The sequence below is a fragment of the Colobus angolensis genome, unplaced genomic scaffold (assembly GCF_000951035.1).
Source record: "Colobus angolensis palliatus isolate OR3802 unplaced genomic scaffold, Cang.pa_1.0 Scaffold102, whole genome shotgun sequence".
In the NCBI taxonomy this organism is placed as follows: domain Eukaryota; kingdom Metazoa; phylum Chordata; class Mammalia; order Primates; family Cercopithecidae; genus Colobus; species Colobus angolensis.
This window is the reverse complement of record NW_012111142.1, coordinates 6,122,195-6,140,458: the sequence shown is the minus strand read 5'-3', so window position 1 is coordinate 6,140,458 and position 18,264 is coordinate 6,122,195. Positions and strand designations below refer to the sequence as shown.

The 18,264-nt window shown below is 39.5% G+C and overlaps 2 protein-coding genes across 5 annotated transcripts in view; one reads left to right on the top strand and one right to left on the bottom strand.

Moving 5' to 3' along the window:
* The window catches only part of FGGY (FGGY carbohydrate kinase domain containing), a 441,241-nt gene that overhangs the window by 309,827 nt on the left and 113,150 nt on the right, over positions 1 to 18,264 (top strand). For 3 of the 4 annotated variants that reach the window (XM_011941258.1, XM_011941265.1, XM_011941273.1), the window contains one exon: positions 11,280 to 11,427. In XM_011941258.1, coding sequence (XP_011796648.1) covers positions 11,280 to 11,427 — 148 coding nt within the window. Of the gene's footprint in view, positions 1 to 11,279; positions 11,428 to 13,696; positions 13,784 to 18,264 lie in introns of all 4 variants that reach the window. The other variant, XM_011941249.1, reaches the window with a different exon arrangement.
* On the bottom strand, positions 5,715 to 6,219 carry LOC105511143 (DPH3 homolog). The gene is made up of 2 exons (XM_011941236.1): positions 6,116 to 6,219; positions 5,715 to 6,040 (listed from the first exon to the last, which is right to left on the bottom strand). Exons 1-2 carry the CDS (start codon positions 6,217 to 6,219, stop codon positions 5,971 to 5,973), a joined length of 174 nt encoding a protein of 57 aa, XP_011796626.1. The 3' UTR covers positions 5,715 to 5,970.

Genomic DNA, 18,264 nt, shown 5'->3' with positions numbered 1-18,264 from the left:
TAGTAGGAAGAAATGACACTTCTCTGAGTATACCTTTTTATATAACTATAACTCTTCGAATCATTGTGATGCCTCATGTCCCTGATACCCCGATAAATAGATGATAGATAGATAGCCAGGATATGTGTGTATGCTGGCGTGGGCAAAATGAAATGCGCACCGTAAAAACTGAAACTCCTGTATTACAAACGGGGTTGGGAAAAGAACAGAACAGAACAGAACCTAAGTAACTTTGGGAAATAATATTTTAACTATATGCCATATGGCTAAAGAGAATATAACCATCCATAAATACTAGATTCTAATTGGTAAATTTGTTTTTCATAGGTATATATGTTAGCTATAGTGACAACTCTTTATGTGTATGCTACAGTTGAGCGAAGAAATCAATATATTGTGGATAGTGAGAGCCAGGTTCCTCACAAATGGGAAAAGGAAAAGGTTAGAATTGAAGAAATCAATATATTGTGGATAATGAGAGCCAGGTTCCTCACAAACGGGAAAAGGAAAAGGTTAGAATGAACCTTATGGTGTCAGTATCAACTTATGATTTTATATATATATATATATATATACACACACACACACACACACACACACACACACACACACAGCTGGATATAAATATAAGTAAATATAGATATGTATATTCATGCGTGAATATACATGCCTGTACTCCCTAGCTCTGTCTGCTGAGATAGCCTGGAAGCAATGGCCCAATAGTAGCAATGTGTGTACCTAGCTCACAGGTACTGGATTCTAAGTACCATTCTCCCTCCCATTTCTCCAATAAAAGTAATCAGAACTTCTTAGAAAGATGGCTGAGTCTGTGCTGGGGCAGTAAAATTATGGTGCCAGAAAGAAAGAAGTTACTCAACAAGGGATTGTTAAAGTACATTGGAACCAGCTTTAAGAATCTCTCAGTGGCCTACTTAGGATAAAATAAACAGTAATAGCATAAAATAAGTCCATAAGTAAATAACTCCATAAGTAAATTACTGAAGAAGGAAATAAACCAGGAAGAAATGACAGGTCTTCCTCTTCACTGTCAGGACAGTAGCCTTACAATTAATAAATGTAGAAGAAATCATGGACATAGAAAATCATCATTAGGTAAACACTACACAGATAAATGTTGTAGGCAAGAATCATAAATGGATGCTAAAATTAGTGAGTAAAAGTGGGAAGCAGGATATTTTCATAAACCCAGAGGATTTCAGCACAAGATACTAATTAAGATGAAGAGGAAAATAATAACTTTCCAGTAGTACATAAGTATGGCAGACACCACCTTACCCAAGTGACGAAAGTTAACAACACCAGCAATAACATGTTGTGATGTCACGTATCTCCTTTTATGATGCACTGATAAGGATACAACATCATTTCTGCCATGTTCTTGCCCAAAATGATTAAACTCAATGTAAACATGGAAAGCATCAGACAAACCTAGATTGACATCCCACAAAGCTATTAGCCAGTTTGCTCCAAAGGAAAATTAAGAAACTTAAATACTGAAGAACTGTCCTAGATTGGAGGAGACTTAGGGAGGTACCACAACTATAAGCAATATATAATCATGGATTCAACTCTGGACCAGAAAAAGGATATTGGTGGAGGAAAACTGCTGAAATTCAAATAGAGATTAATAGTATTGTTATTTATGGTAATTTCTTAGGTGAAGAGTAAAAGCGAACTCTATCTACCATTTTTGTAACTTGTGTAAATCTAAAATTATTTTGAAATAAAAACTTTAAAAAAATAATGAATGAATTTTCATGCTGATAATGCTTAGTTGTCAGGCAGTTTAAGTAAAGTAAGATACTTTTTATAGAATTATCAGAGAAACCCAGGTAGCTAGCACAGGACAAAAGAGAGATAGTCTAAGGTGGCCACTAATAGACTCTGAAGCCAAATTGCCTTTGCCTCAGCTTTGCCCCTTATTCACTTTGTGTGTCTGGGCTATTTACTTAACCTCTGTGCCTTAGTACTTCACTGTAAAGGGAATAATAGTAAACATTTCATAAGGTTGTTGAGAAAATTAAATGAATTAGAATAGTGGGTGACACAGAGTGATGATTAAGAGTCAAGCTGTAATAGGTGTTCAACTAAAAAATGGTAATGATAAAAGTAATTGTTGGGGAACATCACATACCGGGGCCTGTTGTGGGGTGGGGGAATGGGAGAGGGATAGCATTAGGAGAAATACCTAATGTAAATGATGAGTTAATGAGTGCAGAACACCAACATGGCACATGTATACATATGTAACAAACCTGCACATTGTGCACATGTCCCCTAGAACTTAAAGTATAATAAAAAATGAATAAATAAATGATTGTTGTAGTTAGTATATTAGACATTTCCATTCCACTAAGTGGCTTACATTCTGATGGGATCAGCACACCTACACAGAGTAGAATAAATGCATACTGTACTAAAATATAAGTAGTACATTATCAGGGTGTGTAGAAAAGGAGGACTGATCTTGACAAGGAGTTTGAGAAAAGCTTCATAGGCATTCCCTTCTAGGAGTCTTTAGTTACATTGCCCTTGCAATTAGTCATGAATTACAATTACCGTTGAGAGGGATTATGTCACATAACCCTATCAACTAGCATATTAGTTGGCATAGAGACCATATAACCTAGAAAAGGGATTCCTAATTTCAGATCATCAATGAGCCTCTTGAAGTTATGTACTGTTTTGCTGATTACATAATTCTGCGTCTATTTCTGTGAAGGGGGCCCTAACAGTCAATATTTTCTTAAAGGGATTAAGCATTTATAAACCACTAAGCCAAAGAAAATAACACTAGATTTATAGTTTGGAGACGTGGATTCAAATCTCAGCTCCAACGTGTATCATTGTGTGAAACCCATTTTCCTCATTGTAACATAGGATAGTAATGGAGAATCAGCCCGTGACACCTCTCAGGATTTATTTTGAGTTTAGAAGAGGTAATATATTTGGCGGGGCTTTGTAATCTGAATTATGACAATGATGATGACCACTACTACTCTATTAGTCCATTCTTGCACTGCTGTGAAGAAATACCTTAGACTAGGTAATTTATAAAGGAAAGCGGTTTAATTGACTCACAGTTCTTTGGGCTGGAGAGGCATCAGGAAACTTACAATCATGGTGGAAAGGGAAACAAACACATCCTTCTTCACATGGCAGCAAAAGAGAGAAGGGCTGAGCAAAAGGAGGAAAAGCCCCTTATGAAACCATCGGATCTCGTGAGAAGTCACTATCACAAGAACAGCATGAGGGTAACCACCCCCATAATTCAGTTGCCTCCCACCAGGTACCTCCCATAACACATGGGGATTATGGGAACTACAATTCAAGATGAGATTTCATGGGGACACAGCCAAACCATGTCAACTACTATTATTACTACTAATGATTGTAAGAGGAGGAAGTTTTGGTGGTGGCTGATCTGGGTTCAAGCTGCAGACGTCAGTCATTCATACCCTGCCTGCCTTCTTATGGAAAGCATGGAGGAATAGCAAGGACAGGGACTGGGAATTAGAGGCCTTGGGTTCTTGTACCTGTTCTACCCTGAATGTCTCAATGACTACTAGATTCTTCATCTGTAAATTACAATTCTACTACCCTACATACTTCATTTTACAGTCATTAATAGGATGAAAGCAGGTCACTGGAATGTCTATATGTGAACATTTTAGTGTGTAACACAAACTTAGTGAATATTTGGTTTTGCAGTGACATACTCAAAACTTCCAGAACTTTCTTCTATAGATGAACTTCAATGAGTAGCTTCTGTTGAAAATCATAATAAAAAGAAGGAAGAATTTATGGATTAGCATGCAGACTCAGAGAAACAACAGTATAGGGTGGTTCCGAAGCAGCAACTTACAGAATTCAGTGGTGGAGTCAGAACTGGTTTTAAATCCCACCTCTTTTCGCATAACTTCAAGGCACTTCCAGCTACTTCCCTGTATTTCTCCTTCTGTTTAGAGTGGAGTTTCTCCAAAGTATCACCTATACTCTTGGTCTCTACTTCCCCTCTTCCTACTCCTTCCTTGCCCACTCCAGTTTGATTCTGTCACCATCAGCCCTCTGAAACATTTCATATTAAGCTTATCAGTGACCTCTATTTTGCTAAGTCCATAGGATGTTTTTTTATTCCCCTTTCTTGAGTTCTCAGCAGCATGGGACATCATTGATCGCTTTTTCCTCCTTTTAACATTCTCTTTCCTTGACTTTCTGGAATGTCACCCCCTCTGTTTTCTTCCTACATCTCTGATTCCTCCTTCCTAACGTGCTTTTCTTGAGTTTAGAGATTTTTCTTGACCATTAACATTAATGTTTATCATAGCTAGCTTCCTGGCCCTCTTCTCTCTTTGCCATCTCTTCCAAGATGATCTCAGCTATGCTCTTGACTTCATTTCTGTCTATATTTTGATGACTCTTTTATGACCAGCCCAGATACTTAGTAGGTATTCAGTAAATGTCAGTTCTGTTTCCTTCCACTTTTCTTTTATTGTCTTACAAAGGAAAGTGCATCTGTATCTTATTAGATCTATGAGTACAATATTCTAAAACTATGGGACCGTTTATACTTCAGGTCTTAGAAACAGGCATAGCTGTTCTTAAAATGAAGTTAGCTGTTTGGAAGGGAGGACAAATCCTTCTGAATCAAGAACCATGTGTCTCTTTTGCTGTAACTTGGGACTTTCTGAAAACAGCAATGCAGGTCACCCCTATCTCAGAACTCAGGGTCAGCAAATCCTGTTTGAAACTGTGGAAACAAGTGTTGATAAACAGATTGAGTATTTTATACTCTTGATTTACAATAATCCTCTTAGGTCCCATCTCTGAAGAGAAGTGTTTTGCAAGCTTATAAATTAAGTAAACAAGAACTAGATGTGCCTGTACATGTAACTGGTAACCAAAGTTTCTCTTTATGTGGGGCCAAATTTGCAGATATTTCACTCTTTAGCAGAGATCACCTTATGTTGATCATAAATTTTGACTCTTTTCCTCTAAACTTGATTCTCTTAGAGGTTCTTAACTTACAGTGTCTCTGAATTAGGTTCTGGTGACAACAGGGTTTAGTGAGAACATTTTGGCATAATCCACAAGTGCTAGATTCAAGGTTGGCAGCAAAGCAGAAGTTAAAATCCAGGGTCTCTGGCTCATCTGTCTGATGAGTATCTTTTGAGCATTTGTGAAACGTGAATGAACCAAGCAAACAAAGTCTTTGCTTTCATAAAAATATACACACACATACACATATATACATGCAGTACATATATGCAAATATGCATACTATGTACATATACATATATACATATATAGCCAACCACTGATAAATGCTCTAAGGAAAATTGTAGATAAATAAGGAGATATAGAACATTGGTTTCAAACCCATTAAGATTGTCTTTGTTGTGCTGGTGCACATTTTTTTCCTCAACCTTTTTTTTTTTCCCTACCTTCACTGAATTTTTCTGTTATTGCTCTGAGGACAGCTAATTTTTCTTGATTTGATTTATTCCTCAAACTTATTTTGCTTTGGTAATTCCCATAATCCCACTGAATACCAATTTCTTAAAATTCACTAGTCCTCTATATCGCGAATTTCAGATATATTTAAAGTTTCTCATTAAAGGCTGTGCAAATCCCCCTCAAGCAAAGAAAGGGGAAAAGGAGGACAAGAAAATTTTTTTTTTTTTTTTACTGTTTTGAAATTATCTTCTTTTAAATTTAGATGGATCATTAAGAATGCTTCCAATTTAAGGTTCTAAGCACAAAATCCAGATATGTCGTGTTATGGACTTGCTTCCTGAAGATGAAATCAGCAGTTGATGGAAAGAATCCACACTCTCACAGAACAGCAAATCACAAATGGTTGTCTCTGTGAAGCCAGTAGCTTTGCATTTGATATTTCTATCTGGGCTCATTTCCAACTGTTCAGGATTTGGATTCCTGAAGGCTTCTTCAGCACTTAACTAATTCTATGTTGGCTAAAGGGGCCGGGACTGTTTCTGCACACACAAACTGATCTTTGTCATAAATCCCTTTTATAATGAGAGAGCAGCTAGGACACATTGCCACGTCGTCCCCATTCTCCAAATTTTCCTTGGTGATGGAGAAGTTATTGCCACATGGGCAGGGATAGAAATATGTCTCCGTGTCCTCGTCATGTTGGAAGTCCTCTATTTCCACCTCGTCATGAAACATTGCCATGGTCAGCGGGGGTCACCGAAGGGGTCATGCCCTGGCAGTCCAAGACCAGTTCCGAGGGTCTAACTTCACCGGAGCTGGCCTGGGCTTGGCATCGACAAGTACATTTATTAAGAATTTGCATATGTTTGGCACTGTGCTTAGTGATAATAGTTTCACGTGTATTATCTCATTTAATTATAGATGAGGAAATGAGGATTATTGGGAGCTCTGAGACTTCACTTCTAAAAATTTTTCTCTCTTTCCATTCTGCTCTTTTGTATTCAGAGTCCCCTTTTTGCCTTTATGGCTTTTTAAACCTTGGACCCTCATTCTGACAACTGGGGCATTGAGTCTATCACTGAATATTTACTTAGCCTTCCCTGAGCTAGGGCAGTCAGTGTGATAATATTAACACCTTTCATCCCCTGTGGTATGCAAAGATAATCAGTAAATTCTTAATGGCTCTAAGTTCAGAAAAATTTCTTACAGAAATTCGTTGGATATTATTATACGTTTCTTTGGCTTCTGTTTTGCATGCAAATAAAAGAAAGTGCTCAGGGCATTGGGGTCTTCTCTAGAAGACCAAGGGTCTGTGCCGATTTAGGACATAAATCCTCTTATTTTCTACCTCCCAACTGGTTACCAGTAGCTCAGCACAGTGCCTGGCATGGAGCATGTGTAGGGAGGTCATAAGATGCCTATTCCTGTTCTCAGTCCCCATATTCTCTATATTCCAGCATGTCTGGAAGGCTATGTCCATCTGAAGGGTTTTAGATAGGCATGGGAGTGATAATCAAAGATGCATTGTAGAAGAATCAATCAGGAAAAAATACAGAAAGCCTGATTGGACATTCTTAGTTGACTTGTCTTTGGACATCTAAGAGGAGGCACTTAAAGAGTGGTTGAATACTTGACCTGGAACTCATAAGAGATAAATGGATAGGAGTTAAGGTCATATATTTGAAAGTCCTCAGCACTAGATGGTAACTGGAGCCATAAGAAGAGGATAGGATCAGCCAAGAGGAGATAAAGAGTAAGAAAATAGTCAAAGACAGTAGATCTCTGGAAGATGTCATGTGTTTAATAAACAAGTGCAGAAGAACCAGCCAAAGAGGAGGAAGGAAAATCAAGAGAGAATAGTGTTTCAGAAACAAGAACAAATGAGGAAGGAGTGGTCAAATGGTGTAAAATGCCCAAAATGGTTCATCGGCATTAACAACAAAGAGGGTATTGTTCCTCATGGTGGGACCAGTTTCAGTAGAATGGAGCAGGCAGAATGCATAGTGTATTGGGTTAAGAAGTAAAGAACTAGGCTGGGAGCGGTGGCTTACACCTGTAATACTAGCACTTTGGGAGGCCGAGACGGGTGGATCATGAGGTCAGGAGATCAAGACCATCCCGGCCAACATAGTGAAATCCCGACTCTACTAAAAATACAAAAAAAAAATTAGCTGGACATGGTGGCACACGCCTGTAGTCCTATCTACTCGGGAGTCTAAGGCAGGAGAATCACTTGAACCCAGGAGGCAGCGGTTTCAGTGAGCTGAGATCACGCCACTCCACTCCAGCCTAGCAACAGAGAGAGACTCCATCTCAAAAAAAAAAAAAAAAGAAGTAAGGAACTAGACACAGACAATATGGAAGCTTCTTTTCTAAGACTTTGTCTTACTGCTAGAAAGGGCACAAGTATATTTTGTTATATCATGTATTCTGATTTTTTGGTTTAAGAGTATGGCCACCATAGTCTCTGGGCAGCCTGCGAACCCAAAGAATTAGGTGATTTATGGAGAGGGAGAGGACATGAGAGGTTTCCAGGATGCTGTCTGCATTTAAGATTACAAGCAATAAGATTCGAAAAAACATCTTCTTTGATTCTTGGATTTTTAAAAAACTAGAAATGAGTTTCTTATGATGGCAAAGAAGAGGAAACTATTTACTGATAAACCTGTCATTTTATAGTGCTCAGGGCTCTATGTTTAATCTTCATAGCAGGCTTTAAGTAGACAGTATTAGCTCCAATAGTAAAAAAAGCAAATAGGCTCAGAGAGGGTTTGCCTACCTGATCATCCAGCTGGTACATGGTGAAGTCACTTTATGATCATTGAAACTATATTTTCTTCATGATACCCAAAGGGATGCGGACAGCAAAAATTTCTCCCTCTGAAACAGAATATATCAGCCTGGGGTTCATGAGAGAGAGGGAGAGCGATCCACTTGGGATCACAGTTAACATGTGATTCCCTAGCTAGAAGAAGGCAGGCTGCCATTTGAGAAAGAATTGATAAAACATACAAAATGAAACAAAGTCAGAACCAAAAAAGGTATCATGCAAGGTTAAAATTATGTGAATAATGATATGTATTAGTTAGTTTAATGTCTTCCAAGTGCATTTCATTTTGAGTGATATACTCAGATAGCACACATGGTAAGGTATAATTGAAAAAACATGTAGGGGAATGGCTGCATTCAAAGAATAAACATACAGCTGCAAGGAGGTTAGGAGTCAAAGGGGTAAGCATATGCCCCATCCCCCAGGGATCTCATTAGTGCATGAGTGGACATATATGTAGAGGCTAAATGAATCTCACTGTTTGCAAAGACCTGCAGTAAATGAGACAATGACGAATCAATACTAATTAGCCCTATAGGTTCTTATTGACCCAGATGTCTGAAACCAAATGCCCTGCTCAGAGATTCCTTGAGAGGCAGAATGAAAAGATTTATAGACATGTGTTTCCAAAAAAAAAAAAAAAAACCTTGGCTTTAAAAGCAGTGGCTATTCTGACGTGGAAAGTCACAAGAATTAGTGCAAACTCTTGACTTCTGGCTAGAAAAGATGTTCTCGAGGCTTGTCTTGTGAATGTGATTCCCATTGGACCAGGAGCAGAGAGAGCAAAGAGATGGAAAACCAAGAGGTTATCATATTCATGTTCCCTGATATGTTGTTCTGGCTCTACCTTGTATGGAGGCTTCAGAGGATCCTTTCCTGAAGCCATAATAGAATCATTCTAAAACAGGGTTTGAGTTTTTCAGGCTTTGATGAACAATTTCTGACCTAAGATACAGAGAGCCCATGGCTTCAGAATCACAAGGAGAAGGGTTTAAAGCTGGACTCAAACCTGTCTCTTTACCTCTTGAAGCATCTCCTCTGTAAAGGGATGTTAGTGATACCTCCCGCACTGGGCAGTGCTGGGAGGTCTGGTGTACACTTAGGGAATGGCAGCTGGTGTTAACTGTAGTTGTTAAGCCTTTTCCCAGTAATATCTTATTCCTGCCAATATGATCTAAGAAAGAAGATTTTTGCAGATGAGAATGAGCTATTACAGCAAGAAGCAAATAAACTGTTGGTAGGTAGGGCGGTAGGGCTGCCTTCACCTCCACCCTAGCACACATCACACGCACACACACACACATATACATGCATTCACATTGACACACTCAAGCTCACACAGAGCAGCTTTGCTTTTCTATATTTTTACATTGAATATTTACATAAACTTTTTGTTTAATAAAGGAGTTCTACTGATAAAGGGGTAAAAAGAGAATTTAAAAATCGCTGCTCTACTCATTGGTTTGTTTCCCTACACCAAGTACAGGAAACTTTTGGCAACTTCATGGGATCCATGAGGACACTCACCCAATCACAAACTAGAACTAGAAATCGCTGAGCCTTCCTTCTAAAACACTTTTAAAATGCAAAACAAATAATGCCTTAGGTATCTTAGATATTAACCTCCTTTGGACATTGATTTCCTATACTTTTTTTTCTGCCATTATACAAGCCATGTTTTTAACCTTTAAAGAGACTTCCAAGGACCCCAGTGGGAACTAGCACAGATGCCAACTGCTGCAATATCCACTTTCTTTTGAAATCATTGGTTCAGAACTTTTAGAAAGCAGCATCTTTTAAGAGGGGAAGGCTGACCAGCTTTAATCTTTGTGCCATGTGGTGTGATTTAACCCAGCAAGGGAGGTGTTATTAAACCTATTTTATGAGTGGGAAAATTGGAGGTCAGAGAGGTTAAGTCACTGGCCCATTTTACCGAGCTAGGAGAGGTAGTACCAAGATCTGAACCGAGTAGTGCTCTCACACCCATCATCTTCTCTCCACTTCCTCTTCACCTGAACATGTAGAGAATGAAGGAGTTGGTCTGACTCCCTCATTCTACACATGAAGAAATAGAGACTTAAAGAGAAGAAAAAAACCAGGCACGGTGGCTCACACCTATAATCCCAGCACTTTGGGAGGCCGAGCCGTGTGGATCACCTGAGGTCAGGAGTTTGACACTAGCCTGGCCAACATGGTGAAACCCCTACTAAAAGTACAAAAATTAGCTGGGCAGGGAGGCTGAGGCAGGAGAATCGCTTGAATCTGGGAGGCGGAGATTGCAGTGAGCCGAGATCACGCCATTGCACTCCCACCTGGGCAACAAGAGTGAAACTCTGTCTCAAAAAGAAAAAAAAAAAAAAGAAAAGAAAAAGCATACACAATGTCATTTGGTGAGTTTAGGTTGAAAATCAGGTCTCTAACTCCTGATCCTAACTGCATTTAAAACATTCAGTCACTTTCCTTAGCAAAATCCTATCCTGAGTCTGGGAACTTATATTTCTCTCCATTTATCAACTCATCATCATTATTACAATTAGGAATACTGATTTTAATAAATTATTGACATATGTATAGTACTGTACAGTTTACAAAATACCATGCCTTCACATACTTTGATCTTCACAATAACCCTATGAGGTAAGTTGGACAGGGATTATGATATCTGTTTTTACAGATGAGAAGAGAGTGATTCAGAAAGTTTGAATAACATTCTCATGGCCATACACCTACTAAGAGTAAAGCCATTCCTGAATCCAGTCTTCTGACTCCAAACCTTTCTACTAGGATGGGCACCTTTCTTGGGGATACTACAGTGTGATTTGAGAGTACAGTGGGCTGGCTTCTCTGAAGCTTTTAGAAGCCTGCTTACCTTCCTGAAACTGATACAGAAGTACAAATGGTTTCTTTCTATCGAATGATTTGCTCCCTGACCCTATCCCCCTTTTAAAAATAAAATTCACTTCTCTTCCAGATGCCAGAGTGTATATGCATATCTGAACAGTCACCTGGATCTGATTAAGAAGGCTCAGCCTGTGGGTTTCCTTACTGTTGATTTACATGTTTGGCCAGATTTCCATGGCAACCGGTCTCCCTTAGCAGATCTGACACTAAAGGGCATGGTAAGTAATAGCTAGTCCTTGCACGTGGGTGAAGGCAGGCCAAAGGGCTACAAAGTTTGGAAGAAGCAAAGTGAGGAAAAAGGAAAAGAAAAAAATAAAACAGGCCAACAGCCCACTAGCTTTGCGCAGATGCATTACTATTGCTGCTCCCTGGGATGAGCTGCTGAAAGTTTTCATTGTTTCTGAGCCAACCTTGAAAGCGTTAAAAGCAGCATTTCCTAGTTTAGCTACTGCTGCCTCTTTGTCCTGTGGAGTGGCTAAAAGTCATGCCTATGTAATTTTGGCATTTACATCAGTCTGTAAAGTCATATTTTCCAACTGCATCTTTAGGTTGCCCAGTAAATCAGTAGTAAATATTACCACCCATGGTCTTGCTTGCCGCAGCCACACATCTGCCTAGGCTCTGAGTCAGGGCTATTCAGAGTCTACACTAATATAGTTAGGATTTCAGATTAAACTTTGGTATAAGTGAATACAATTTATAACTTATGTTGGAGAATAAATCCTGCTCTTAGTGCCCTTTAGGGTCACTTCCTCTGTGGATATTCTAGACCCTCCTAGAGGGGCCAGATGAACTTGGTGGGAGAGCTCTCAACCACCCCAGCTGAGATGTAAAAGTAACAACATCTTAGACACCAAGATAATCATGTTTGAGGTGTGATGGAACAGGTTAAAGTTAGAGGAGGGGCCAGGTGAGGCCACAAATAAGAAAATAAGCCATGAATACAGGAACCAGGAAAATGTCGTAAAGCTGACAAGGTGAGTGTGAGGTACATTAAGGCAGCGTTCAGAATGGAGGCTGTAAACAAGGCAAGGCTTATGCAAAGGAAGCTGCATAATATTGGAGCAGGCCTGATGGAATCAAGAATTCAAGACTCAAACTACTACAGTTTTATGGTTAGTTTTTTTGAGATTGTTTTAAATATTTTTATGATGCCAGCCGGAAGACCTGAACTTTATTTTCATTACCTAGCTGACATGATCAACTTCTATTACTAAAAGGGGGTCATGGTGAAAAGAAAAGAAAATTAGACATGGCAAAGGTTATGTTGATCTCGAGTCCATGAAGCATGCCTACACAACAAATCATGAGCGTTTACTTTTTTAAAAAGTTGTATGTTTGTTCACATACCTCATATATCACTTGATAGTTCTTGGCAATGATTTCCCTTTATAACTGTCCTTGGGTTAGGCTACAATGGAATAGCTATCACTCCATGAATTTGCATCACAACACTGGAAGGAGAAGATGACCTAAGTAAGATAGAAGGAAGGCAATTCTGAGCTAAATACTTCACCCCAAGTCTCCTTCCTTCAGTCTAGTTTTGGAAAACATCAAAATAGTGGCCCTGAAATTCTTCTGTTATCATGTTATATCCTTTTGCTGGAAACCATAATGATGCCTATCTCCAGCACTCATTCAGCAAATATTAATTGGGTCCCTAGTGTGTGCCAGGCACTGCTGTAGATATGAGTAAGGTACAACACTACCTATCTTCATGGAGCATGTTTAAGGTTGGGGGTGGGGGAGTGCTTGAGAAAATGTTAATGGGATCTAGAATTGCAGGATAATTCCAATAAAGCAAGATCCATGTACAATTTCTTCTTTTGACCCCTAAAACGTTTCCCTGGACACATAGTAAGTGCTCAGTATATACTTATTTATAATTTATAGGCAATATGGAGATAATAAAGAAGTAATTTGTTGCTTTAGATAAAACAAACGTATGAAGAATTTACTAATACCAAATGAATTAAATGACTACTGACACTGACTATCCATATGGTAAGTATTTAATACGAATATTAATATCCAAGTAAATAAAGATGAGCTCCCATTGTATCATAATTATGAGAATGTTTGTTCATCAAACAAATACAGGCCTGGTTACAGTTGGTGAGGGATATGAGTAACTAGACACAATGCCAGCCCTCAGGAATATCACGAACTTTGGGAGGCAGACAGAATATATAAACAGGGAATGGAAAGGTGGTATTAAGCTCCAGGTGTCCTTCACTGTCCAGAGCTTTCCAGATGCATAGAAGACGATTGCCCAACCTGGTCCCAGCGGTCAGGAGAGCTCCAGACGGGAAGTAACATTGACACTGAGTGAAGCTGGGAAGGGGGTTTGAGGCCAAGGGAATCATAGTATGTGCAGTATTCTAGCGGGAAGAGAGCATGGCATGAATGTCTACAATTTTGGCTCCTTGTATCATTGTCTAACCAATGATAGATTCCCTTTAGCATTTTATCTTAATATATAAAAAGAAAATGTTTTCTCGGAAAACCACTGGATATCTGTATATTCCTGCTTCACCAGCGTTGCACTCTTCCAGTTCTCTACTCTCCCCTCAGGTGACTCTTTTCTTGCGTTGTTAAACATTTACCCATTCACTGTGTTTTTATTGAATACCTGCTGTGTGCAGGCCTATGCTAAACCCAGATAATACAGAGAAAAAAGAAAAGTATCTGTCCTAAGTTCACATAAAAGTAGGAGAGGTAATTATTGTACATGTGTGTATGTGTGTATATAATTATTTTACAGTGTGATCTCTAGTAATCAGTGCAAGCTGAAGGAGCTCAGTACGTGTCTGACTTTGGAATTGTTTTCATGTGGCATTGGGCTGGCAAACCCTGATGCAGTCTTTTTCTGCTTCTCTTGAAAATATTTGTAAAAATGCAAAAAAGTCATGAACTCATGCAGGCCTTAGGAATTAGGATGGTGTTCAACTAGGAAAACTAGAATTGATATTCCCAAAGAAAATCTGCGAGGATTTTCTAGAATTTAAATGATGAATGCAACTTGTTTGATAACATCATATATGACATAAGAACAAAGTCATGCGTGACCCACCGTGGAAAGAATTTGGACCTTGCCACCTTCTGCTCCCTAGCATAAAAGCACAAGGTTCTTTTAAACCTAAAAACAGCACAGCTATCCCTCGACTTTACTGCTGATGGTTGGGTTTTTTGTTCTGTTTTTGGAAACCAGCCAGTGAGTTTAAATTCCTAGATCCCCCCACGACCCTGTTCCCAGCCACCCTTTCAGTTCATTCCATTTCAAAACTGCCAGCCCAAGAATCCACCCAAGCAGGAAGTGTGAATTAGGAGAAATGGTGATGACTTGCATTCTAAGCATCTGTTAATGGGGCAGATGTAGGAAAAGCCTTAGTAGTTCTGTAAACTTGGGAGGAAGGGTGTAGTTTGCACTACTAGTTCTAGGCTTGGAAAGCCAGGTAGTGCTGATCTACCTCAGTCCAGCAAAGCTACAGAAAATAAAAACTGCTGTACTCTGCCAGTTGGCATTTAGCTGTAGATCTGAAGAGACAAATTCAAGTATACAGTGAATGGGGATAAGAGCAAATCACATGTGCTGTGTGCTGGGAAATACTGAACATGTGTACCTGTCTAGTTAATGTTGAAAAATAGTGACCCCATAGAAAAACCATTACATACAAAGAAAAAGAAATACCATTGTGAACACTTAAAGGAAGCCCTCTTGAAAATTATTTACTACTGAAACCAAATGAAAATGTTAGAGAACTTTGTGGTATATTCAATAGAATATTTTTAATTTTTTTTTTTTAAGAGACAGGATCTTGCTCTCTGTCACTCAGACTGGAATGCAGTGGTGCAGTGGCCTAATCAGAGCCCACTGTAACCTTGGACTTCTGAACTCAAGGAGTCCTCCCATCTCAGCCTCCCAAGTAGCTAAGACTACACAGACACATGTCAGCATGCCCAGCTAATTTTTAAAAATTTTTTTGTAGAGGTGGGGTCTCACTGTGTTGCCAAGGCTGATCTCAAACTCCTGGCCTCAAGCTGTCTTCCAACATCCAACTATCTCTATGAAATAGGCCAGAAACTTATTAGGAAAGAATGAGTTAAGATGAAAAGACAATGGAATGAGAAGAAGAGAAATGGCAAAGACCACAAGACAACTAAAAATGCAATCAAAGAATTAAAACCTACATTGAAAGCAATAGGGAGTATAATTTTCACTGAAGAAAATAAGATCAAGGCTATCATAAGACATAGCATGTGTTTTCAATGTACTCTATAGGAAAAACATTTTGAGGATAGGAGCAGCAGCTTATTTACTTTTTAAAATCTCAACAGTTCTTAGGTCAGAAGCTGGCACCAAATAATTGCCTTATGGTCAAACAGTTCTTTCAATCACTGTTCACCAAATGAGGAATGAACAGCAACTTGCTCAAGGTTGCAAAGCCAAGAAGTGGCAGAGCTTGCCTTTTAGGATATGCACCCCATCCTTTTAGGATACAAACTCTGGACTTTGCAAAACGCATGGAGGACTATTAAGAAAGGGAGTTTCAACATGCATTATACGTGGTTTCATAGTGAACCATGTTCCTTAAGCTAGTCCTTGCTCCTCTGTTCTTCTGACCACCAACCTTGTGGCTTATCCTCCCACTTTTACCCTAACCGTGGTCTTTGGATTTAAACTCTGACCCTGTCTCTTCTCAGTAAGGTACTAGTTTCCTTCCCACCCTCACTGACTCAGATTTCAAAACAAATAGCCACTTGCGGTTTGACCTGGTCCTAATGCCTTCCACACTAGGTGCCTACCTTCATAAATAGGAACAGGACATAACCCAGGAATCTCTTCCTTATGCTTGATAGTATCATTTCCTTTTTGTTCTGGTAACAATTGACTCCTATCATGTGACTAGCTGTCTCATTTTTCTTTTGATGATACGATATCAGCCTGAAGCACTGGACTAAAGAGAGGTGGAGGAGGTGGGGGATGAGCAGCCTAACAGCATGGTTGGACTAAGTACCCCACTATGTAAACATTTCTCCTTTCCAGTTGATAAACGAAGCACAGAAAGGTGAGGGCTGCAATATGATTATTTAAAAGAAGCAGAAGCTTAGGTAATAACCGTCAGTCTCAAAACAGTAAGTGCTGATGATTTTAGGTTCATTAAAAACAAGACAGAACCCCCCCCCCCAAAAAAATGCTTACTTTTAAAGTAAGAAAATGACATGGTCACACATAAAGGTAGATGAATATAGGCTGGGCTTGGTGGCTCACACCTGTAATCCCAGTACTTTGGGAGGCCAAGGCGGGTGGATCACGAGGTCAAGAGATCGAGACCATCCTGGCCAACATGGCAAAACCCCATCTCTACTAAAGATGCAAAAAATTGGCTGGGCATGGTGGCACACGCCTGTGGTCCCAGCTACTCAGGAGGCTGAGGCAGGAGAGTCCCTTGAACCCGGGAGGCAGAGGTTACAGTGGGCTGAGATCATGCCACTGCACTCCAGTCTGGCGAGAGAGTGAGACTTCATCTCAGAGAAAAAAAAAAAAAAGATAGATGAAGATAAATACTCACCATCAGGAATAGTTGCATGTTTTAGGGATTTTTTTTTCTTGGTGGTTGTTTTTATTTTAAATGTTTTGTTGGATGGTTTTTACCACTGCAAAGCAGTAAAGAGGGCTCAGGTTTTGAAATCGGACTTATGTTTGAACTTGTCTTGAAGATATACCAGTGTGTGACCTTTGGCAGGTTAACTCTGTGCAGCTGATCTGCCCACAAAGAAACCTGCCCACCAGGCTTCTTTGCAGGGTCGCTGTCAGTGCCAGACGGCAGGTGTTGGCACAATGGACAGATAGCACAGCAATGCCCTTGAATTGGCAGCTCCTGCTTGGTAGCCTTTACTTGCACATTAAGAGATGGCCAGCAGGATCCTGTGTGGCTTTTGCACCCTGAGCCAGCCATGGGCCTCCCACTTTAGCCCCAGAAATGACTGTACTCACCAGCCCAAACAGCCAGCCAAAGAAGCCCACTAGTCCCTTGGTCCTTGCAGAAAGCAAGTTTCATACAGGTCTTGAGATTGATCTTCTTTGTTCAAGTCCTTGGCCCTCAGTTTCCTCATCAGTACAATAGGAAACTCAAATTTGGTGTACCTTATGGAATAGCTAGTGTTATAGGAATTTTGAAAGAGTCCTTGCCTTCTCATATATATGAGCAGTTTCTATTCACAAAAAATTGGCATGGCCTTTGTTTTGTGGTGTTTGGGATTTTAAAAAATTATTTTCCTGAAATAACCACTCAACAAAGCAAATGACCTTGGAGACATATCAGGCCCGGAAGACACACCAAATGCACCCTATTCACCATTGGTTGAAACATATTTTCTCTGCTTCATGTTAAAAGTAACACACCACCCAGAACAAAAAGTGATTTTCTGCTTCTTTGAAGAGCTGTGACTTCTAACATCAGAGCGTGTGCTACTCAAGCTGCTGGAGAGGTTGAGTGCTGCTCCAACAACTCTTCAAAGCAAGCACAGAGATAGTGTATATGTGGAAAACCAGGAGAGAGTCAGGGAGGAAGCACTGGGAGATCTTAGCCAGTTCCCGAGGGAACGAATCTCAGCTAGGTGTAGGCATCGCTAAACAGATCCAGATGTGGAAGGAGTCACCAACTCAGGGTATCTACAGGAGTCAAGAGACAGCAGAGGTTGCACTCCTGTGACTTTTCTGATAGGGAGATGGATGATAGAGCTGGAAGCTCATGAGCTAACTGAAGTAGCTTTCAAGTGATGTATTTATAAGCTTTGGAAACACATGGACTCTTTGATATGAGTTTGTGGATGTTTTCGCTGTTATTTAATGCTGATTTATTCGGCCTTTTTTTTTTTTTTTTACATATTTTTGCTTATGAAAAATCAAATCCTGTAACAAAGCTTAATATTCTCAGTGTCTTTAACTGGTTTTCTGATTACATATATATAATCACAATACCAAACTGGTATTGTGCAAATTGGTCACAAATTTTACTGAATATATATATATATGTTTTACTGAACAAATG

What these genes read in the sequence shown, in the direction of transcription:
- LOC105511143 (XM_011941236.1), bottom strand. Translation starts at nt 6,219, where the DNA reads ATGGCAATGTTTCATGACGAGGTGGAAATAGAGGACTTCCAACATGAC. An exon ending in GGCAATAACTTCTCCATCAC is followed by an intron (nt 6,041 to 6,115) that starts CAAGGAAAATTT and finishes AGGGATTTATGA; the next exon opens with CAAAGATCAGTTTGTGTGTG.